Below are 24,540 nucleotides of genomic sequence, written 5' to 3'. Positions count from 1 at the left end.
AGCCAGCCAGACCAGGTGACTTATCAACCCTAAGCACAGCCAACCTTTTTAGTACCTCTCTGCTCTCAATTTTTATCCTATCCATTGCGTCTGCTCTCTCTGCTTCTACTGACATTTTGTCAACCTCCATTTCCTTAGTGAACACTGATACAAAGTAGCCATTAAGTATATTCGCCTTGCCCTGCACCTCTCAGCATATATTACCCTCTCTGTCCTTAAAAGACCCCACTCCACCTCTTACTACTCGCTTACTATTTACATGTCGGTAGATGATCTTTGGATTCCCTTTTATATTGACTGCCACTATTTCTGTATTCTCTCTTTGCCAGTCTTATTTTCCACTTCACCTCCCCTCTTAACTTATTGTATATGGCCTGGTTCTCACTTGATGAGTTCAACTGACATGCATCATACACCCTCTTTTGGTTTCCTCATTATCTCTAACTCCTTTGTTAATCAAGCAGCCCTGTTCTTGGTTCCCTAGCTTTCAGCCGTGTTGGAATGTTCCTAACCTGTACCTGAAGTATCTCTTTTTTAAAGATAACCCACTGTTCTGATACAGCTCTTCCTGCCAGGTTTGGTTCTATTCTACCCTGGCTGGATCTCCTCTCATCAGGTTGAAATTAACCTTCTTCCAATCTAGACATTCTACATTATTTTGTTCCTTGTTTTTCTGCATTACCAGTCTAAACTTTATGATATGATGATCACTCTTACCCAAGTGCTCCCCCACAAACACTTGGCCCACTTGACCCACCTCATTTCCATGGGAACAGGAGTAGGTCATTCAGCCCATCGAGCCTGCTTTGCCATTCAATTAGATCACAGCTGATCATCCATCTCGATGCCACTTTCCTGCACTATCTCTATATCCTTTGATGTCAGCTGCCTCTAGAAATCTGTCGATTTCTGTCTTAAACATGCTCAATGATTGAACTTCCACAACCCTCTGGGCTGGAGAATTCCAAAAATTTGCCAACCTCTGAGTGAAGAAATTCCTCCTCATCTCAGTCCTAAATGGCCTAGCACTTATTCTGAGATTATGTCCCTGGATCTAGGTTCACCAGCCAGGGGAAACATCCTATCCACATCCACCCTGTCATGCCCTGTAAGAATTCTGTAAATTTCAATGAGATCACCTCTCATTCTTCGAAACTCTAGAGCATACAGGCCTAGTTTCTGCAATCTCTCCTCATAAGACAATCCCACCATCCCAGGGATCAGTCTGGTGAACCTCTGTTGCATGCCATCTCTGGCAAGTATATCCTTCCTTAGATAAAGGAGACCAAAACTGTACACAATACCCCAGATGTGGTCTCCCCAAGCCTCTATACAACTGCTCAAGACGACTTTAGTCCTATACGCAAATCCCCCTGCGATGAAGGCCAACATATCACGTGTCTTCCTAATTGCTTACTATACCTGCATGCTTGCTTTCAGTGACTCAAACAAGGACACTCAGGTCCCTTTGGACATCAACACTTCCCAACCTCTCACCATTTAAGAAATATTCTTTTTTCCTACCAAAGTGGATATCTTCACACTTATTCACATTATATTCCGTCTGCCATGTTCTTGCCCATTCACTTGGCCTGAACAAGGCTGCCTGAAGCCTCCTTGCATTTTCCTCACATTCCCACCTAGTTTTGCGTCATCAGCAAATTTGGAAATATTACACATGGTCCCCACATCCAAATCATTTATATAAATTGCGAACAGCTGTTGCCCTAGCACTGATCCTTGCGGGTAGCCCACTAGTTACAGCCTGCCATTCTGAGAATGACCCGTTTATTCCTATTCTCTGCTTTCTGTATAGTATATTACCCCCAATCCCATGCGCTCTAATTTTATTTACTAACCTCCTGTGTGGGACCTTCGGAAAATCCAAATACACTACATCCACTGGTTCTCCTTTATCTATGCTACAAGTAACATCCTAAAAAAACTCCAACAGGTTTGTCAAACATGATATCCCTTTCATAAATCCATGTTGATTCGGCCCAATTTTACCATTATTTTCCAAGTGTCCATTTATCACATGTTTTATAATAGATTCTAACATCAAATTAACAGGTCTGTAGCTCTCCATTCTGCCTCCTTTCTTAAATAGTGACATTATATTTGCTACTTTCCAGTCTGCAGGAACCTTTCCAGAATATAGAGAATTTTCAAAGATAACCAGCAATGCATCCACTATCTCCATAGCCACATCCTTCAATGCTCTGGGATACAGCTCATCAAGTCCAGGGGATTTATCAACCTTCAATCCAATTAACTTTTCAAGTACAAAACAAATACAAATTTCTTTCAGTTCCTCAGTTTCACAAGTCCCTTGGTTGCCAAGTATTTCTGGGAGATTTTTTGTATCTTCTTCCATGAAGACAGATACGAAGTAATTGTTTAGGTTCTCCACTATAAATTCTCCTGTCTCCACCTGTAATGGGTCCACATTTGTCCTAGCTAATCTTTTCTTTTTCACATACCTAAAGAAGCTTTCCCAGCACCAGATCCGGAAATGCCTCTTCTCTAGTTGGGCTGAGAACATACTGATCAAGGAAGTTCTCTTGAACACATCTGAGGAATTCCTCCCCTTCCATACCATTTACTCTAAAATTATCCCAAATAATATTTGAGTAATTACAGTCCCCCAATAATACCACTCCATAGTTCTTGAACATCTGTGATTTCCCTGCAGATTTGCTACCCTAACTCTCTCTCGCACTATTTGGAGGCCTATAGAACACCCCTCGTAGCGTGATCATACCCCTTGTGCTCCTCAACTCTAACCAAATGGATTCTGTCCTTGCCCCTTCAAGGACATGCTTACTTTCCAGCACTGCAATGTCTTCCCTAATCAGGACTGCTACCCCACCTCCCTTTTTTCCTTCTCTATTTTTTCTGAACACTTTATATTCTTGTATATTAAGCTCCCAATCCTCGCCATTTTTAAGGCACACCTGTTACTGCCACTACATTCCCATGCTGCTATTTGTGCTTCTGGCTCACCAACCTTATGCACTACACTTTGTGCATTTACACACATGTTGGATTATGAGTATAGATCAGGCTACTTACATAATGGGGAAAGTAGAAGAAAACATCAAAAAAGGCACCATTTCTCATTCACTACTTTTAAACAAACAGGCATTTACACTACCAAAAGGCTACCAGCATACCTCCGAGATAAAGTGGTTGAAATTCAACTTTGGCAGGGTGCAGAATGAGCAGCTGTGGATCAGAAACTCGCTCATTCCAGTCTATGAAAAGGAAAATCGTGCAGGGTGTACAAGGACAGGCAATTCGTTAACGCTCATTTTGTTTCCCCACTGAAGAATTTCACCCTCAAGGTGATTCAGTACAACTTGCACTCCGTAAACAATGTGATGTTTAAAACAGTGAATGAGAACTGGTGCCTCTATTTTGACACCTGAAATTAGAAAAATTATTCTAGACATCATTTTATACATCCATTTTAGACTGAATCTAAAAGCAGATTTAAAGCACTGTGAATTCCGTTATATTATTGCACTAAGGAATGCCAATAAAATAATGAGGTATCTGCAAAATAAGAACTTAAAATCCATCTAATTTAAAAGTTCCTGTATTAAAATATATTCTGACAAAATTATTATTTTTTGTTTGTTGCTTACACTCCATGGGGCAGTATTTTATGCATCCCACAGAGGCACTTACGCTCTTTTTGCTGGTTCTTATGCGATCATGTATTTAAAGTGCCGGAGGCGGGCATGGGAGACACGTGCGATCATGTGCGGTGACGGATTTTCATTGGTGGAACCCGCCATCAATCTGCAAAGCATCGTTAATGCCACAGCTATAAATCATTCCATATTGCAAGCCTGGGCGTTCAGCAGCCTGTGCAGTCTTTCAACACACTTAGGGCATCTTTTCTCATCTTGATTAAATCAAGTTTTTTTTTTCACTCCTTCGTCTCTTATAATTTCTCCCAGCACCAACTCCCCTTTATATTTGACTCCTCTCACAATCACCACCCACAGTAACACCATCATGGCAGCGCCCAACTCACAGGTCTCCCTGCAGAATCATCTCCAGGCCATCAGGGAAAGGCGGGAGGTCTTCTCAAGGGACGGACTCAAAAGATCCTCCCCCGCCTGACCAAGGCGGTCTGGATGGAAGTGGCAGAGGAGGTCTCAAACCGTGGGGTCACACATAGAACCTGAATACAGTGTCGGAAACGTGTCACTGAGTTGCTCAGATCTACGAGGGTAAGTGATGTTGCCGAGTTGTACAAATGCTTTGCACCTTGACTCTGTGATAGTGTTTTTATGACAGTGGGCAGTCATGGCATGCATTCAAATGTATGATCAGCCTTGGTGCCAAATACCACGATTGTGCAGAATGTGCAAATGTGTGGTATGTTTGCACTTGGATGCAGCATGCAAATGACAGCCCAGAATGAGTGATGTCGATGCATGTGGACAATGCTTCTGAGGCATCATTTGACATCTCATTAAATCAGCACCCTCTCCTGCAATATAAACAGTCCCACACTCAGCATGAGTGGACCAAAACGGGTGGAGGAGAGTCCAACTCAAGAATAATGACACCAGCAGAGGAGCAGACAGCAGAATTGGCTGGAGAGGAAGGAGGTACAGCAATTGCTAACTGCGAAGCAGGATCATCAAGGCGTAAGGATGAAATGTTAAATTTACTGTTATAGTCATATGTGAACACAGGAGGAATGAGTGTTAAAGTGCTGACTTCATGATGTAATAATGCTTAATGCGTCTGTTTGTTTTGCCACTGTAGGTGCCTGCACTTGACCAGCTGAAAGCCACAAGGAACAAGCCACCACCTCTGGGACGATGCTGCCAATATCCCAGAGGGTGCACTATCACCTGCTTCTTCTTCCACCTCCACCAGCACAGATACGTCCACACAGTCCGCGGGGGAGGAGTTTCACATTAGAACAAGGTCACAATCTGGTGGGCATGACACAGACATGTCTCAACAGCTGAGGGAGCATGTTACAGTCAGGTCCCCTGACAATCGGAGGACTGCTGGGAACCAGGCCCCTGCTCAGCCTCACGCAGATGATGATCCTCTGTTTGAGACTACAAGTCTGCTGAAAGAGCACAGAAATCATGGGGAAAATATGCCAGCGATGCCAGAGATCTTGTGTGGCTTTGCGCGTGCCATGGAGGAGTCCATGCAAGCCATGACGTCTGCTATGTCCCAAGCATATGAGTGTAATGGTTCCTTAGTGGAGATTTTGGCAAGCTCCATGGCAAGCCTGGTTGAGGACTCAACCCATATAGCACTCGATCGCTGTGGCCATGGGCTCTATGCAGCAGTGGCTAAGTGAGAGGGAGACAAGGTCCTTCCCTCCAGATGCTCCTTCCCCTCATGGAGACAGGCAGGTGTCATGGTGCACCCAGATGGAGGAGCAGCACGTGCCAGCTGCCCCATGGCATTCCTCACAGGACAGCCCCAAAGTAAGCAGCGTCTCCTCTTCCCTGCCCCCCTGACATTAACCCCCCTACCTCCAGCAGGCAAGTCCAAGGTGGATGCTCAAGTACCAGTGCCGGAGAGCCCCAGTAGGATGGAGCCCTCAAGGCCCCATACTTCCAAAGGACACTGCCAGTCAGTCATTCTGAGCAACCAGGCAGCACAATGAGCAGAATGCCCCCGCCTCAGCTGCTCATAGTGGCAGAAAAAGGAAAATAAAGGAATTATGATAGTGTAAAAGCATTTTATTTGATTTATTTTATCAGACATTTTTGTTGATCATTTTAAGTTAACGATCTGAAGAGATAATGATTATTGTCGCCTTATGGCTGGCATGCATTTATGCTTTCAAAGGATTTTAGAGAATCGCCATTGTGTTGCTGTAGTTGATGTTTGTGCCTTCAGTGTCCAATGACAGCTGCTTGTTTCATGGAGACTTTTCACAGTATTCCTTCCAATGCAAGTTCTGTAGGCCCTCTCTTAGAAGCCCTGTATAAAAGCTGCTGCAGCTCCATTACAAATCAGATCGGTATTGATGTGCCGGTCTAATCAAAGCGCTGTAATGGTGCAACATCTTATGATCCAGGGGAAATGCATGGATGCCAGACACTGCTAACATGGAGACTCAGGTAGTTTATGAAGAAGTTCATAACAAGCTCATCTCCACTGCAGGTGTAACTATTGATGTTGCACGAGGCGTGCTTCTACTTTACAGCAATGAAACAGGTGGCAGGGGTATTTGAACATTCTACATGGTTGAATTTTCATGCATTTGAGCTTTAATTAGGTAAGTGCACCACTCTTTGCGGAAACATCCAAAGATAAGATTCTCTCTGATGTCCCTTGCACCTCTCTCCATGGCCTTAACATCCATAAAATTCTCTATCACGTTATTGTCCTCCTCTTCAGCCTCCTCATATTCATTCTCAGCTGAGGAGGACTCCTGCTCCTCCGCATGCAAAATACACCCACGTTGCATTGCCAGGTTGTGTTGTGCACAACAGACAATGATTATTCCTGAGACCCTCTATAGAGTGTCAAGGCAGTGGAAGTGCATTTTCAGCAATCCAATGGTGTGGTTGATGACGGCTCTGGCAGATGAGTGATCAGCACTGTATTGCTCTTCAGCTGCGTTTTGGGGATGGCGCACTAGTGTCATTAATCATGTCCAAAGGGAGTACCCCTCATCACCGAGGATCCAGCAATCAACCTGGGCTGGTGCTTTAAAAATCCCGAGTAGCCGCGAGTCGCTCAAAATGTATGAGTCGTGATAGCCCCCTGGGAAGCGAGCACAGACCTGCATGGTTTTTCACATGTGGTTGCAAACCAGTCGAATGCTCAAAGAGTGAAAGCCTTTGCGATGCACAAATGCAACTGGCTGGTGCCAGGGAACTGTAATGGCCACATGAGTGCAAGCAATCATCTCTTCCACTCTAGGGAAATAAGCGATGGCCTTGCTGCCTGGCTGTTCTCATCAACTGGGAAATAGATTAAATCATTGGCATGACAGAATACGGCATTGGTAACTTCTTTGATGCACCTACGAGTAGCAGCCTGAGAGATACCACATATGTCAGCTGCTGAGCCCTGGAAAGCACTGCCCGCAAAGAAATTGAGTGCAGTAGTAATCTTGAGGGCAACTGGCATGGGAATCAAACCAGAACCACGCGGTTGCAGGTCATGCAGAATGATCGCACAAATTTCAATGACCAACTCCATGACAGCCTCAGGCGTCTCTGGCATTGACCCTTGGACATCTGAAGGTAGTGTGTTCTTGTCCTGAGGATGTGCTGATGCATCAGCCTTCTATAATGCCTTCCCTGGATGGCCTCATTCTGAGCTGCCACTAGCTGTATGAGACCCATGTCTTTACAGCTTTGCAACTGTTAAAATGAGACCAGCGTTAAAATTCACCTGCATTTTGCTGTGGAGTTCTATCTTTGAAATAATGAGCAGATAGCTTGTAGGCAACTCACACTGCGCATAGCCTGAAACCCACCCACCCATCATTGGTCTCCTCACAATCAATTTGAAATTCTTGAATGGCCACCTGGTTTCCAGTATCATTTGGCAAAATTGTGCATGAGACAACCGAGGCAAGTTTCCCCACCTTCCAACCTGCACCCATCATCCTTGACCCACTAGACGTTACTTTACACCTTCCTCTGTGACCTCTGAACCTCCCGATTACCTTGGACCGCAAAGCTATAAATTTATACATCTCATCCCTCCTGCCTGTTCCTACACGCGTGACCACCAAAATGCTTACTCTAACCCTTGATCCTCCAAAAATCAAACTAGAACCCCATTCCACTCCCTATGATATCAAATACCCAACCCTTAGTCTTGACCTTTCCCCTTACTGAATCCAACTGCCCGTGGCTGTGACTGCACCCTCCGCCAGCCAGTACCCTGAGTTCACCTCACACCATGATGTGGACATCACTCACCCCTAACTTTAGGCCTGTCATGCCCATCACTCTAATCTTCTTTGCAAAACAAGCGCCCCACCCCCAACCAACTGCAGCATCAACAATTCCTCGTACACATCCTGGATGCAAAAACATTGCCTCCCCTACTACCCCTGGCACCCAGGATCCCACCTTGTGCCCTCACCGCAATGCCTTCCCCGCTATCCCCGCAAATGAATCACCCTTGCTGATCCAAAACTTGGTGCCAAACATCCATTCCAATGTTGGCCTTCCTTGTGCCGAAGAGTTCAAGAACAAAAACCACTAATCACAGACACAACAGCACAAAGCCAACAGGTGCACACCAGCTTTAAACGAATGTGAACCCGGTACCACGAGATTCCTGTTCACTGCTGACTTAATCTGGCAGACAGGACTTAATTTGAGATACTTGTAGGGTAAGGAGTATTCATGCTATGCAAATGTATGGAAAGCTGCAATCCGCCACAGTACAGGGTGAATGCTATACCACCACAAACATGCTGCTGACTCAATTACAAAACAAAAATCTGCCCTCAGGAAATCGAAATAACAGCTCACACCTAATTAACTCACCCCACCTGTCATGAAAACCACTTGCAGGCCTTGTAAAATCCCCCCTTCCCAATGCAGATGTGACTGCATTGTGGAGCATAGAACTTCTTCTTTGGCCTCCTTGTCTCGAGAGACAATGGGTAAGCGCCTGGAGGTGGTCAGTGGTTTGTGCAGCAGCGCCTGGAGTGGCTATAAAGGCCAATTCTAGAGTGACAGACTCTTCCACAGGTGCTGCAGATAAAATTGGTTGTCGGGGCTGTTACACAGTTGGCTCTCTCCTTGTGCTTCTGTCTTTTTTCCTGCCAACTGCTAAGTCTCTTCGACTCTCCATGCTTTAGCCCCGCCTTTATGGCTGCCCGCCAGCTCTGGCAATCGCTGGCAACTGACTCCCACGACTTGTGATCAATGTCACAGGACTTCACGTCGTGTTTGCAGACATCTTTAAAGCGGAGCCATGGACGGCCGGTGGGTCTGGTACCAGTGACGAGCTCGCTGTACAATGTGTCCTTGGGGATCCTGCCATCTTCCATGCGGCTCACATGGCCATTGAATAAACAGCAGAGAAACAGGCCATGATGCCCAGCCATGCTGGCGTTTATGCTCCACTCGAGATTCCTCCCATCCTTCCTTGTCTAACCAACAGCATAACCCTCTACTCCCTTCTCCCTCATATGTAGGGTCCTATCAAATTCACGGCCATAAAAAATGAACCACGGACCATGAAATCTTAAGTCCTCTGTGAAATCAACCATTTTGCAAACTTTGCATGTTTTAGTGACTGACACAAGGTTCACCTCGCTGATTGCTGGGGCATGTTGCGAACGCTGCCCATTTCACTGAGTGACACAAGGCTTAACTCGCTGATTGGTAGATGAGGGAGGGCTCCTGGTACAGTTTTAAGAGTAGCAGTCTCACATGTTAGCAGACAAGTGAGAATGCCAGAATGAGAAAATCAAAAACGGACACAACCATTACTGCAGCAGATCACGCGAAAGAATTTGGAAGTCAGTGAGTTAAGAATGTGACCTGTTTATAGTCAGCTTTTTACAATAGCTTTTGAGTATACAATAAATGCCATATGAAATTTTTTTTTTGTTATAAATAGATCACTTTCATGGTTGCTGCAACACCCTAAAATTTATGATTTAAATATGTGAAATTTTAGAATTCACGATTCTTAAAATGCTGCAATTATGAAATTTGTAAAATTTGACCGTGAATTTGGTAGGGTTCTACTCATATGCTAAGCTAGCCTCTCCCTAAATGCCTCTATACTATTTGTCTATGGTAGTGAGCTCCACATTCTCACCATGCTATGGATAAAGAAGTTTCTTTTGAATTCCCTATTTGATTCCTTGGTGACCATCTTGATGGCCTCTAGTTTTCCTCTTCCCCACAAGTGGAAACACTATCGACTTTATCAAAACCTTCCATAATTTTAAAGACCTCTACTAGGCCACCCCTCAGCCTTCTCTTTTCAAGGGAAAAACAAGAGACCCAGCCTGTTCAACCTTCTTGCTAGGTATAATGTCACAGTTCTGGTATTATTCCTGTAAATGTTTTTTGCACCCTTTCCAGTGCCTCTACATCTTTCTGACAATGACAGCCAGAATCTAATTCTAATTCTAATTGTACACAGTACTCAAGTGTCATCAAACCAAGGTTTGAAAGATGTTAAGCATAACTTTTCTATTTTTCAATTCTCTCTAGAAATAAACCCTTGCGCTTGGTTTGCTTTTCTTACAGTCCAATTAACCTGCGTCACTAATTTTTAGTCAATTGTGTATTTGTAGTGCCAGATCCTTTTGCTTCTCTACCCCATTTAAATTCTATTTTCCAAGTCATATGTGACGTTCTTATTTTTATCAAAATGTAACACCTGACACTTATCTATGTTGAAATTCATTTTCCAATTATATGCCCATTTTGTAAGTTTATTAAGGTCTTCCTGTAAGTTGTTGGAGTACTCCTCAGTCTTGACTATTCTGCATCTCCCGCCACCATCACCCTCTTCACTAAATTAGCTTTTATCCTCAAATTTAGAAATGGCGTTTTTGATTTCAAAGTCTAAATTGTTAATATAAATTGTGAACAATAATGGCCCGGGTACTGATCTTTGTTGAACCCCAGTTCCCAACTTCTGCTATTCTGAACAGCTATCCTTTACCCCTACACTGTGCTTTCTGTCTTGCAGCCAGTTATCTATCTATTGTTACTTGTCCCCTCACTCCAAATGCTCTTCTTTGTGGTATCTTATTGAAGGCCTTTTAGAAATCCAGATATAGTACATCTACTTCATTATCCTGGTCAACACTCTGTTACATCTCTGATTGTCCATACAGACAGTATTCATTCCTTCCTCAACTCCATACCTGTTACACACTCTGCAATCCTCTTGGTCTGGAATGTCAAATTGGGAAACTTCTGTCACAATGAAAATGCAAATCATTTTGTGAAACTACAGAACTTACTCCACTGTGCTGCAGTCTTCCCATCTTTAGTGATATCCCACTGGAAGATTGCATTCACCTTTTTCACCATCTCCTTGCCAACGTCTTTAATGCGCCGACTGATTTCTGCAAACACAAGGTCACTTTGGAGCTCTCCTCTCTGGAAAAAAAAAACACTAAATATAGTCATGCTGCATTCAAGGTTTATGAATTTGCAAAAAAAGTAACTATTTCCTGTAAGCACTATTCCACTATATTGGCCAAGAAAAGAAAGGACATCTGTACAGGAAAATTTTAATGCAGTGTGCAGTGCTATTATTTACACTTCACAATATTCAAATTCATCATATACCATTTTCAAAAAAAAAAATTTTACCTAATGCTGAATATTGTAAATTCAAGGAACAGGGAAACACGGCCAGGTTAAGACTGTACAACCTTGGATTAACATATGGTGTACTGTTAGCAATTTTGAAAATAAAAGTACATAACAAACTTGTTTAAAATTTGTTTAGAGAAAATTTAGGCAGAATCATAAATTATTTTAAGCTTCTTTTCTAGGTTAATTCAGCATTAAAATGGGTAAGGTTCCCTTCTAATAAGGGTGCCACAGCTACCAGGTTTGACAGCTAAGTCTTTGTGATCATTCAATTGAAATTCCAGCATTTGCAGAATTCATGTTATGTGGTACATCTTTTCACAAAGCATAAGTAATAGCTGGAACAAGTAGTAAAACCAGTCTCACTGTTTTACAGTATCAGATCAGTTCCTCAACATGTGCATTTAAAGCACTTTTTATGCAAAATAGAATTGGTGGTTGAATGATTTCACACTCCTCTCTAGACTGCAGTAAACCTACAGGAGTTTAAAAAGTGGAGAGACTAAATCAAAAAGGGAATTAGGAAAGCAGCGAGAAGGCATGAAAAAATATTGGCAAGTAAAGCCAAGGAAACCATGAAGTTTTTTTTTATATAGATGTTGTCATACAGGCCCCCACCTGCCAAGCATGAGGCACTCATATTTCACCATATGAACACTGATTTTTAAACTGTTACTGGAGTAAACACTGACATGGAACACAAAAGTCCAAATGTTTCAAGCCTGTGTCCTCAGTACCTTGCTCTATGGCAGCGAGGCCTGGACAATGTATGTCAGCCAAGAACGACGTCTCAACGCATTCCATCTTCGCTGTCTCCGGAGAATCCTTGGCATCAGATGGCAGGGCCGTACCTCCAAAGCAGAAGTCCTCAAGGCGGCCAACATCCCCAGCATGTACGCCCTACTGAGCCAGAGGCGCTTGAGATGGCTTGGCCATGTGAGCCACATGGAAGATGGTAGGATCCCCAATGACGTATTGTACAGCAAGATCGTCACTGGCATAAGACCCACCGGCCGTCCATGTCTCCGCTTTAAAGATGTTTGTAAACGCGACATGAAGTCCTGCGACACTGTCCACAAGTGGTGGGAGCCAGTTGCCAGCGATCGCAAGAGCTGGCGGACAGCTATTAAGGTGGGGCTGAAGAGAGGCGCGTCGAAGAGACTCACAGTTGACAGGAAAAGAGACAGAAATGTAAGGAGAGAGCCAACTGTGTAACAGCCCCGACAACCACCCCCACCTGCAGCACCTGTGGAAGAGCCTGTCACTCTAGAATTGGCCTTTATAGCCACTCCAGGTGCTGTTCCACAAACCACTGACCACCTCTAGACGCTTACCCGTTGACTTTCGAGACAAGGCGGCAAAAAAGGAAAAAGGAATGGAGTAAAGAACTTGTTTTTTAAAAAAAATCACCAGACCCTTGACTGGAAAGACATTTGCATTGAAACAGACAGTACTTGGAAAGAATAAAGCGGCCACTCTCTGCTCCAATTTACTCCACGATTACCAGATTACCAGACGTTGAAGGTGGAGAACTTAGCATTCCAGGTTAAGTGCTCAGATGGCCGAATACACAAACAGACGTAGTCAGACCAGTTTAGTCACATGACTAACTGGCTGTTGGAGTTTGTTGAATTTGAACTCAGGAAAGCTGCTTGCTCCTGGACTGGCAAAGACACCTCTCCCGTCTGCTCTCATCTCGAGCTCACCAGCTTCAGAATCCAATGAAGACATATAAACCCCGACAAAGAAAAGTCTCCTACAATGAACAGCATTTAAGAATACTGGGCCCCAACAAAAAGCAAGATTTGCCTACAAGCAAGGACAACAGCGAGCTTCAAGCACAGTAACAAAAACCCTTCTTCAGAGATTGCCTCAAACTTCTCCACTACTTTTCTTCTGCTCTTTTCTGTCTCTATTTGCATGTGCGTATTGTGCATGCATGCTAGCGTGGGGCGCAGCGTGTATCCGTAGGCGTTAGCCAAATTAGAGTTTAAAATTAAGGTTTAATAAATTTCACTTTTCTTCTTTAAACCCAAGAAAGCATGCTAATGCTCATTTCTTTGCCTTATATTTGTAAAGTGGTGAACAAGAATTCACCAAGGGGGAGCTCAAAACACGGTGTGTTTAAAAATTAAACCCTGTTACAAGACCAGGTGTAGGCTGAGAAAGATCCCTAGACCCCTTTCTCAGCTGGTCATAACAGATGCATAAAGAGCAATAGGATAACTAAAGAAAGAGTAGGGCCCATTAGAGACCATAAGGGTAACATGTTTGCAGAGGTGACAGACCTGGGTATGGTTCTTAAGTAATGCTTTGCATCTTTAGTTTAGTTTAGTTTAGAAATACAGCACTGAAACAGGCCCTTCGGCCCACCGAGTCTGTGCCGACTATCAACCACCCATTTATACTAATCCTACACTAATCCCATATTCCTACCACATCCTCACCTGTCCCTATATTTCCCTACCACCTAACTATACTAGGGGCAATTGCTAATGGCCAATTTATCTATCAACCTGCAAGTCTTTGGCTTGTGGGAGGAAACCGGAGCACCCGGAGGAAACCCACGCAGACACAGGGAGAACTTGCAAACTCCACACAGGCAGTACCCAGAATTGAACCCGGGTCGCTGGAGCTGTGAGGCTGCGGTGCTAACCACTGCGCCGCCCCTGTTTTCATAAAAGACAGGATCGATACAGACACTGTAATCAGTGAGGAGGAGTGTGACATATTAGATACAATCAACAGAGTGCCTGATCACGAGGGCATCTCCCCCCCCCCCACCCACCCAGGCCTTCAGAGAGCCGCCTGCTTTTGTCAGGCAGCTTCTCTCGAGCCTGGGCTGCTTGATCAGCCTCGGGTAAAAATCCCTGTAGTGGCGGGCGCAGGCGCTTAAGGGCCTTGATTGGCCTGCGGCGGTCTGGCCGTTATTTGCCGCCACCGCCATGTGTAAAGTGGCGATGGAGGCGGGAGCAGCTCAGGAAGAGCACCCTCCGAGCCTCCGGCTCCATTTTACGCGCCCCTCCCGTCATTGTCCCACTCTTTGGGGGGGGGGGGGGGGTGCGCATTTAATTTTGGTCAGAGACACATTTACGGCACAGAAGGAGGCCATTCAGCCAATTGCGTCCATGCCATGATTTGGACTTGAATATCGGGGTTATGATTAAGAAGTTTGCAGATGATACAAAAATTGGTTGTGTAGTTGATAATGAAGACTGCAGGAAAATATCAATGGACCAGTCAGGTGGGCAATACAGCGGCATATGGAGTTCCATCTGTAGAAGTGTGAGGTAACACATTTGGGGAAGGTTAACAAGGCAAGGGAATACAGAATAAATGGTATGATATTGTTACAACCTTTCAGCTTCACCTGGTCTTACAGTAACAGAGTTTATGATTTTAAACACACTGTTCTGAGCTCCCCCTTGGTGAATCCTTGTTCACCACTTTCCAATTATAAGGCAAAGAAATGAGCACAAACAGGTTTTGTCAGGTTTAAAGAAGTGTGAAATTTATTAAAACTTAATCTTAAACTTTAATTCGGTTAACGCCCAGGGGTACACGCTGCACCCCAGGCTAGCATGCATACGCGATATGCACATGCAAACAGAGACAAAAGAGAAAAGAGAAAATAGAGAGGTTTGAGGCAATATCAGAAGAGTTTCTTGCCACTGTACTTCGAGCTCACCGTAGGTAGTCTTGCTTTTTGTTGGGGCCCAGCATTCTTCTTCAACCTTGTTCACTGTAGGAGACTTTTCTCTCTTGGGGTTCACGTGTCTTCAGTTCCGTGAGAAACAGATGGGAGCAGACGGGAGAGAGGTGTTCGCAGTTCAGGAAAAAAAAAGATTTCTGAGTTCAGATTCTCTGTGACAAGTTCAAATTCAAAAAACTCCAACCACCAGTCAGTCATGTGACCGGATCTTGTGTGTACTGGGGAAGCAAGGAGTGGTTCCTTTGTTCCAACACTGTCTGCTCGTATGCAAAAAAGGTCTTTCCGGTGAGGGGCCTGACAATTCCTTGTGTTAGGCCCTCTTTTCTTCCCAACAGCAATTTTAAGTTTTAATGTTCATGTGGTGAAATAACGTGCGCCTCATACTTGGCAGGTGGGGGCCTGCATGACACCTCCACACCCAGGGGAATGAAATGCGATTAGCACAAAAAAAGGTGCATTTCATTACAAAGTTTGAGAGAAACATCAGATACAGAAACAAAAACATGCATTTCTCCCATTCATTCATCAATCTTAAAGCCTATTAAAATTGTCTTTTCTGGGTGCCAGTGCTGCTTTAATTTCCCCTTTCTGGCATCACAGTAACCATGTGGTTCTCTGGGGAAGTTTTTCTTCAGTTTGCCCATTGCCATGACTGCCTAGTGTTTTGTTCCTGTTGAGGCAAGGTTAATTTTCAGGAGAGATGGTAGTGGGCGAGTCTATCCTGAACTCTTCCAGTGTTTTGCTGAGTCATGCAAAGACATTTGCCTTCAGTGGATGGGTGGTTCCCTTACCCTCTGACTGTGGGCGAGGATTCTTTGTTAATCTCCCCTTTGTTCTCAAAGACATTCCTACCTGTTGGTATTTGTGCAGACTTGACTGCACACTCCTGTGGCACTTCGACTAGGTGTGGCATCACTCTCATGGTTTCTGTGCCCCCAAAGGTCTCTCTTTGTCTCCGCAGGCTCCTGTAAATGCTGTAAGCAACTCCGGTGGGGTGCTTCTAGAGTCTGCATTTAAGCGAGAGGACTTGGGGTCTAATCACATTTTTCGGGGTTGGCTAACCGGACAATAGGGGTTTACATTCGGGATTCCCCCCGGACTTCCTTGAACATGCCCTCTTGGTCACTTTTTCCCCTGTCTCTTTCTAAACTTTTGCCAGCCGTGTGCCTGCCTGTCCCCTTTTGTTCTCGGCGGGGTCCCTTACAGTTCACCAGCCCTCTGCTGGAGGGTCCTCCAAATGCCGGTACAGGACTTAGGGGTGCAGGTTTCACTGCAGGTTGGGGTTTCCCCTCAACCTGGCACATGTGGCAACATCTTAGTGGAGTTTTGGCCAGTCAAACTGCTGTCTTACGCGGGCTTTGATCTTTCATATACGGGCATGTACAGCCACTGTAGTCTCGTGGGTCCTTCTTAATATTTCTCTCCGGTACCTCTGTGGCACCACTAACTGGTGAACTACTGCCCACTCCTTGCTCTCAGGTCTGTGAGGAGAAGTCCATTTCCTCATCAGTACCTCATTCTTTAAATAGTAGCAATCAGGGACTCCCTCTGCTTAACTTCCAGACTGGGTAGCCTGCACTAACTGTCGCAATACTGGGTTGGCTCACTGAGCCTCAGCTAGTTCATTCCCTGGGTCTCCTAACTTTCCAAAGAAAGTCTCAGACAGACAGACCTGGTCATCTGCCTGCAGTGCCAATTCAGTCTCCTCTGGGGGAGCTGGTTTGATCATGGCCTGATCCGCTACATATTCAGGGAAACTGCAGGGGACCATCACCTGCCACTGACCTGTCTCTCTGACCTCCGGCGGTCTTTCTTTCACTACTTGGGGGGGGTGGGGGGGGGGCCTACCACCTTCACCCCTGCCAGATCATTACCTAGGAGCAGGTCAACCCCGCCCACAGGCAAACTAGGGACAATCCCTACGGTCACCAGTCCCGAAACTAGGTCGCACTCCAGATGCACCCGGTGTACAGGTACAGGCATACACTGCCCTCCAATTCCATTCTGGTGTTCGCGGCACTGTCTGGGGGAAAGGTCAGGCCTTTTCCCAGTAAAAGGGACCTGTGTCCCTGAGAATATTTATGGGCCAACTTGCCCCACTTGAGGGGTTTGGGATTACTTTCCATTCAGAGACGAAACCCTGATAATCTTCAGGAATCCTATTAACTTTTCCTGCACTGGCCGTAGTAAGCTTCCTGGGTTGCACTTTTACTGCAGTTAAAGCCACCAGCTTGTTCTGCTGTGCTTTCCATCAGGATCCTGTCTTCGCTGAGTGCGTGAGCCTGATTAACCTACTGGTTTTCCCTTTAGTTTCCAGCAGTCAGCTTTTAAATGCCCTACTTTATTACAATGGCAGCACACAGGTCTCTGGGTCTCGCTCTTGCTCACAGCACCTCTTTTTGGCTGGAAGAGGGTCCCGTGTCTCTTGCTTTCCTTTCTCTTCCAGGACTGCATGGGCGGATATCACCTTCCCACACTTTGTCCTTTTCGGATTTGTGGGGGTGATTAGGAAAGATTCTCTCTTGGCAAACCGACTTGTAAATGAAAGCAAATTCATCGGCCAGAACGGCCACTTGCCGGGCTCCCTGAACCTGCTGTTCCTCTACATGGGTCTTTACTGAGAATGGGAGAGCGCGTTTAAATTCCTCTAACAGAATTACTTCTCCGAGAGTCTCATAGCTGAGCTGCATTTTAAGAGCCCTCAGCCACTGGTCAAAAGCCAGCTGCTTACTTAAGAGTCATAGAGAGATACAGCACTGAAACAGGCCCTATGGCCCACCGAGGCTGTGCTGACCATCAACCACCCATTTATACTAATCCTACATTAATCCCATATTCCCTACCACATCCCCACCTTCCCTCAATTCTCCTATCACCTACCTACACTATGGGTAATTTACAATGGCCAATTTACCCATCAACCTGCAAGTCTTTGGTTATGGGAGGAAACCGGAGCACCCAGCGGAAACCCACACGGTCACAGGGAGAATGTGCAAACTCCGCACAGACAGTACCCAGAACCGAACCCGGGCCACTGGAGCTGTGAGGCTGCGGTGCTAACCACTGCACCACTGTGCCGCCCTTCTTTCAAACTCCAGATAAGTTTGATTAACTTGCTTTTTGAGTGTTCTAAACTTTTGGTGGTAGGCTTCAGGTACTAATTCATATGCCCCGAGGATAGCATTTTTGGTCAGTACATAATTTGATGAATTCTCATCTGGCAACAAAGAATAAACCTCATAGTCTTTTCCAGTTAGCTTGCTTTGTATTAAAAGGAACCAGGTCTCAGCTGGCCAGTTTAGCTGCCTTGCCAGTTTCTCAAAAGACAAAAAACGCTTCCACATCTTCCTCACTAAATTTTGTAATTAATTGAGCAAGTTTTAACAATTTTGTACCCAGCCCTGAATTACGCTCCTCCACATTGGCCATGCTTTCATTGGGGTTACTCTGTCGCCCCCTGGTTAATTCAAGCCGCTTCAACTCTCTTTCTTCGCATTCTTTCTGGAATATTCTTTCTTTCTCTTTCCTGCCTCTCTCGTTCTTTCTCTCTGTCTTGCCTTTCATTTTCTTCACATTCCTTCTAGAAGGCGCTCTCTCTCTCCTGCCTCTCTTTTTTCCCTCTGATTCAAGTTTCCTTTGTTCCAATCTTAACTTTGCTAACAATACCCTGTCTGGGTCTACTTCTAACATGCTTCTGCGTTTTCAGATTCAAGGGAAAAATGGTGGGCCACTGGCCTTAGGAGCTCAGACTTTCTAGCCTTGCCACGTACAGTGATCCCACATTGCTCAACCATTTTTCTCAACTCCTCCATAGACAGTGCTTTTAACTTATCCCAAGTTACTTCACCCTGGCTTGCAGAGCTACTTGCTTCAGTTGCAGACATGTTAGTATTCAATCACACACAACCACAAGAAAACCTGCATTAATCTTGCTCTTTTTTGATTGGGAACAATTTGGCTTCCCACTTCCAATTTCTCTCGTTTGTCTGTGGGTAAAATTCCAGACACTGGCACCTAAGTTTCTGTTACGACCAGATGAGAAAGGTGTCTAGAGGTCTCTGTTAGCCTTCAACTGGTCTTATTGTAACAGGATTTAATTTTAAACACACTGTTTTGAGCTCCCCCTTGGTGAATCCTTGTTCACCACTTTCCAATTATAAGGCAAAGAAATTAGCATAAACAAGCTCTCTTAGGTTTAAAGAAAAGTGAAATTTATTAAAATTCGGTTAACGCCTACAGATACATGCCACGCCCCACGCTAGCCTGCATACACGATACACACAAGAAAAAAAGAGAGGTTTGAGGCAATATCAGAAGAGTTTCTTGTTACTGTGCTTCGAGCTCACTGAATCTTTTGTTGGTAGTCTTGCTTTTCATTGGGGCCCAATACTCTTCTTAAACCTTGTTCACTGTAGGAGACTTTTCATTCTTGCGGTTCATGTGTCTTCAATGGGTCTTCAGTTCCGTGAGAAAAATATGGGAGCTGACAGGAGAGGGGTGTTCTCAGTCCAGGAGAAAAGAGCTTTGAGTTCAAATTCAAAAACCTCTGCCAGTTAGTCATGTGACCAAACTGGTCTGACCGGGTCTTCTGTGTACTGGGGAAGCTGGGACTTGTTCCTTTGCTTCCACACTGTCTGCTAGTATGCAGAAAAGGTCTTTCCAGCAAGTGGCCTGGCAATTCCTTGTGATAGGCCCTCTTTTCTTCCCAGCAGCAATTTTAAGTTTCAATCTTCATGTGGTGAAATAATGTGTGCCTTATTCTTGGCAGGTGGTCAAACAGCATCAAGGAAAATACATGCTGATCGTTGGCTACTACACCCCTCCACCAACCATGCCATCAACTGAAGAATCAGTAATCCACCCTACAGAACTTCACTTGCAGGAAGCACCGAGAGAAACAAAGAGGATACAAGTGTACTTTGAGTGGGAGAAACTTCAATGTCCACTACCAAAAGTTGCTCTGCAGCAAGAATGACTGATAACTTTAGGATATAGCTGCCAAATTGGACCCCATGGGCTGGGATTTAAATTCCATTAATTAACAAAAAAAAATCTGGAATTGAAAACTAGACTCAATAACAGTTTCACAGCACTATCCTCAATTGTCGTAAAAACCCATCTGGTTCACTAATGTCCTTTCGGGAAGGAAATCTGTCGTCCTTATCTGGTCTGGCCTACGTGCGACTCCAGACCCACAGCAATGTGGCTAACTCTGAACTGCCCTCTGAAATGGCCTCGCAAGCCACTCAGTTTTCAAGGGCAATTAGGGATGGGCAACAAATGCTGGAATGCCTGCGACGCCCACATCCCATGAAAGAATTTAAAAAAAACTCTGTCCCAATCCTGCCCACACTTCCTCCATTATTTACCTACTCCATTTGTGATTCCTCCCTTCTTTTCCTGGACTTCTCCACCTGATGGAAATGAATGGGCTGCATGCAGCATTCACTAGTACCTAAGAATTGCAAATGGATTCGACAATTGCATATATAAGCAGCCTCCAGTCTGTGTCCGACACACATGCTGGGCTGAATTTTGTTCAGCTCCTGACGTCAGACTCGGTGGCAAGCGGGAGCCAGAAGATCGGAGCGGCAGTGGCCCGCCACAGAGCCCGACGCCGGGATTGCTGGGCCCGATTCTCATATGATACTTCATCTGCCAAATTTCTGCCCACTCGCTAAACTTATTTATATCCCTTTCCAGGCTCTTTGTGTCCTTCTCCCAACTTGCTTTCTCACCAATCGTTGTATCAGCAAATTCAGCTGCAATGCACTCTATCCCTTCATCAGTTTTAGAATAAGGGGTCACCCTTTTAAGACGGAAATGAGGAGGAATTTCTTCTGAGGATTGTTAATCTTTGGAATTCTCTACTCCAGAGAGCAGTGGAGGCTGGCTCATTGATTATAAGGCTGAGTTGGACATATTTTTGATGTACAAGGGAGTCGAGGGTTATGGGGGTCGGGCACAAAGTGGAGTTCAGGCCACCATCAGATCAGCCATGATCTCATTGATTGACAGAGTAGGCTTGAGGGGCTGAATGGTCTATCCTGCTCCTATTTCTTAGGTTATGTTTTGGCATTAAGTGGGTTCGGAGCTTGCTAGAACCCAAGGCCCATCTGATGCAATTTTCAGGTAGGCCTATAAATAAAAGTCTAGTGGGCTAAATTTTGTTTTCTCACCGCCACTCCTGGCAGCGAGCAAAAAAAAAAATGACAGCTGGCATTCTGGTGCTGTGTGCCGCCACGCCTCCGCAATCTTGAGCACGACGGCTCAATTAAATATGCAGGGTGGCCACTGCTACCCCGCCTCCCACCACCCCCCCCCCCCCCACCCCAACCCAAATCACGTGGCGGAGTAGCTTCAATGACGTCCTCAACAGCTTCAACTGATACTGCGCAGGCACTAGCACCATTTTTAAAGGGTTGCCAGCCCTGCTCAGAGACTAGAGTGTTGAACCCTGTACCGGCAGCACCCCACCCCTCCCCCCACAACTACACTGATCCAAGAAATATCTTCTCAGCATATACCCTGTCAAGCCCCCTCAGAATCTTACATGTTTCATAGAATCAGAGTCATAGTGTTATACAGCACAGAAACAGGCCCTTCAGCCCGTGTCCACGTTGGTCATCAAGCCTATCTATTCTAATCCCATTTTCCAGCACATGGCCCGTAGCCTTGTATGCTATGGCGTTTCAAATACTCATCTAAATACTTCTTAAATGCCGTGATGGTTCCTGTCTCTACCACCCCTTCAGGCAGTGCGTTCCAGATTCCATCCACCCTCCGGGTGAAAACTTTTTTCCTCAAATCCCCTCTAAACCTCCTGCCCCTTACCTTAAATCTATGCCCCCTCATCACTGACACCTCTGCTAAGGGAAAAAGTTTCTCCCTATCTACCCTATCAATGCCCCACATAATTTTATATACCTCAATCAGGTGCCCCCTCAGCCTTTTATACAGCTCCATCATAACCTCCCTGCTCTTATACTCTATACCTCGGTTAATAAAGGCAAGTATCCCAGATACCTTCCTAACCACCTTAGCTACCTGTGCTGCTGCCTTCAATGATCTGTGGGCAAGTACACCAAGGTCCCTCTGACCCTCTGTACTTCCTAGGGTCCTACCATCCATTGTTTATTCCCTTGCCTTGTTAGTCCTCCCAAAGTGCATCACCTCACACTTCTCAGAATTAAATTCCATTTGCCACTGCTCTGCCCATCTTACCAGCCCATCTACATCGTCCTGTAATCTAAGGCTTTCCTCCTCATATTTACGACAGCACCAATTTTCATGTCATCTGCGAACTTACTGATCATACCTCCTATATTCATGTCTAAATCATTAATGTACACTACAAACAGCAAGGGTCCCAGCACCGATCCCTGTGGTACACCACTGGTCACAGGCTTCCAACCACAAAAACAACCCTTGACCATAATCCTCTGCCTCCTGCCACTAAGCCAATTTTGGATCCAATTTGCCAAATTGCCCTGGATCCCGTGGGCTCTTACCTTCTTAAGCAATCTCCCATGTGGGACCTTATCAAAAGCCTTACTGAAATCCACATATACTACATCTATTGCTTTACCCTTATCGACACATCCAGACACCTTCTCGAAAAATTCAATCAAGTTAGTTAGACATGATGTCCCCCAGACAAAGCCATGCTGACTATCCTTGATTAATCCCTGCCTCGCCAAATGGAGATTAATCCTGTCCCTCAGAATTTTTTCCAATAGTTTCCCGACCACTGATGTTAGACTCACTAGCCTGTAATTACCTGGTTTATCCCTACTACCCTTCTTGAATAATGGTACCACATTCGCTGTCCTCCAGTCTCTGGCACTTCACCTGTGGTCAGAGAGGATTTGAAAATGTGTGACAGAGCCCCTACAATCTCCTCCCTTGCCTCACATAGCAGCCTGGATACATCTCATCTGGGCCTGAGGATTTATCCACTTTTAAGCCCACTAAAACCATTAATACCTCCTCCCTTTCAATGCTAATTTGTTCGAGTATATCACTCTCCCCCTCCCTGATCTCTACATCTCCATCGTCTTTCTCCATAGTGAACACCGATGAAAAATAATAATTTAAAACCTCACCTACATCCTCCGACTCCACACACAGATTGCTACTTTGGTCCTTAATGGGCCCTACTCATTCCCCGGATATCCTCGCCCTTAATATACTTATAAAATGCCTTGGGATTTTCCTTTATCTTGCCCGCCAGTGTTTTTTCATGCCCCATCTTCGCTCTCCTAATTATTATTATTTATTTATTTTTAAGTACCCCCCCTACACTTTATATACTCCTCTGGGGTGTCTGCTGTTTTCAGCCCTCTGAATCTGCCATAAGCCTCCTTTTTTTTCCTTATCCAATTCTCTATATCCCTTGACATCCAGGGTTCCCTGGACGTCTTGGTCCTATCCTTCACCTTTACGGGAAGATGTTGGCCCTGAACTCTCTATTTCCTTTTTGAATGACTCCCACTGGTTTAATGTAGACTTTCCTACAAGTAAGTTCACTGCTCAGTCTTCTAAACTCCGATGAGTATAGGCCCAAACTGCTAAACCTTTCCTCATAAGACAACCCCTTCATCCCAGGAATCAGCGTAGTGAACCTTCTCTGTACTGTCTAACATGCAAGTATATTCCTCCTTAAGTAAGGAGGCCAAAAGTGTACGCAGTATACTAGATGTGGCTTCACCAACACCCTGTGCAGTTGTAGCAAGGCTTCCCTACTTTTACACTCCATCCTGCTTTCAATAAAGGCCAACATTACATTTGCCTTCATAATTAATTTCTGCACCATATTAACTTTGAGATTCATGTACAGGGACACTCAGATCCCTCTCAACTGCAGCATTTGAAGTCTCCCTCCATTTAAATAATATTTTGCTTTTCTATTCTTACAACCAAAGTGGATAACCTCACATTTTCCCCACATGATATTCCAAATTTTTTCCCACTCACTTAACTTATCTATATCCCTTTCCAGGCTCTCTGTGTCCTCCTCCAAACTTGCTTACTCACCAATCTTTGTATCATCCGCAAATTTGGTTGCAATACACTCGGTCCTTCACCAAGTCATTAATATAGATTGTAAAATAGTTGAGGCCCCAACACTGATCCCTGTGGCACCACACTAATTACAGTTTGCCAACTAGAAAAGGAGCCATTTATCCTGACTCTGTTTCCTGTTAGTTAGCCTATCCTTTGTCCATGCTAATATATTACCTTCAACACCATGAGCTCTTATCTTATGCAATAACCTTTTATGTGGGACTTTATTGAATGCCTTTTGGAAATCCAACATCTACTGGCTCCCCTTTATCCACCCTGTTTGTTACATCCTCAAAGGACTCTAATAAATAGGTCAAACACCATTTCCCTTTCATAAAACCATGTTGTCTTTGCTTGATTATATTATGATTTTCTAAATGTCCTGCGACTACCTCCTTAAAGATGGATTCCAGCATTTTCCCAGTGGCAGATGTTAGGCTA

At 44.9% G+C, this 24,540-nt stretch overlaps 1 protein-coding gene across 2 annotated transcripts in view; it reads right to left on the bottom strand.

Annotated features, from left to right (window-relative positions):
* hsd17b4 (hydroxysteroid (17-beta) dehydrogenase 4) overlaps positions 1 to 24,540 on the bottom strand; it is a 220,068-nt gene that overhangs the window by 27,402 nt on the left and 168,126 nt on the right. For both annotated transcript variants that reach the window (XM_068029896.1, XM_068029897.1), the window contains exon 22: positions 10,964 to 11,102. In XM_068029896.1, the coding sequence (XP_067885997.1) occupies positions 10,964 to 11,102 (139 nt within the window). The remainder of the gene's footprint in view (positions 1 to 10,963; positions 11,103 to 24,540) is intronic.

The sequence above is a fragment of the Heterodontus francisci genome, chromosome 4 (assembly GCF_036365525.1).
Source record: "Heterodontus francisci isolate sHetFra1 chromosome 4, sHetFra1.hap1, whole genome shotgun sequence".
In the NCBI taxonomy this organism is placed as follows: domain Eukaryota; kingdom Metazoa; phylum Chordata; class Chondrichthyes; order Heterodontiformes; family Heterodontidae; genus Heterodontus; species Heterodontus francisci.
The sequence above is the reverse complement of the archived record's forward strand: the minus strand, read 5'-3'. Positions and strand labels throughout refer to the sequence as shown.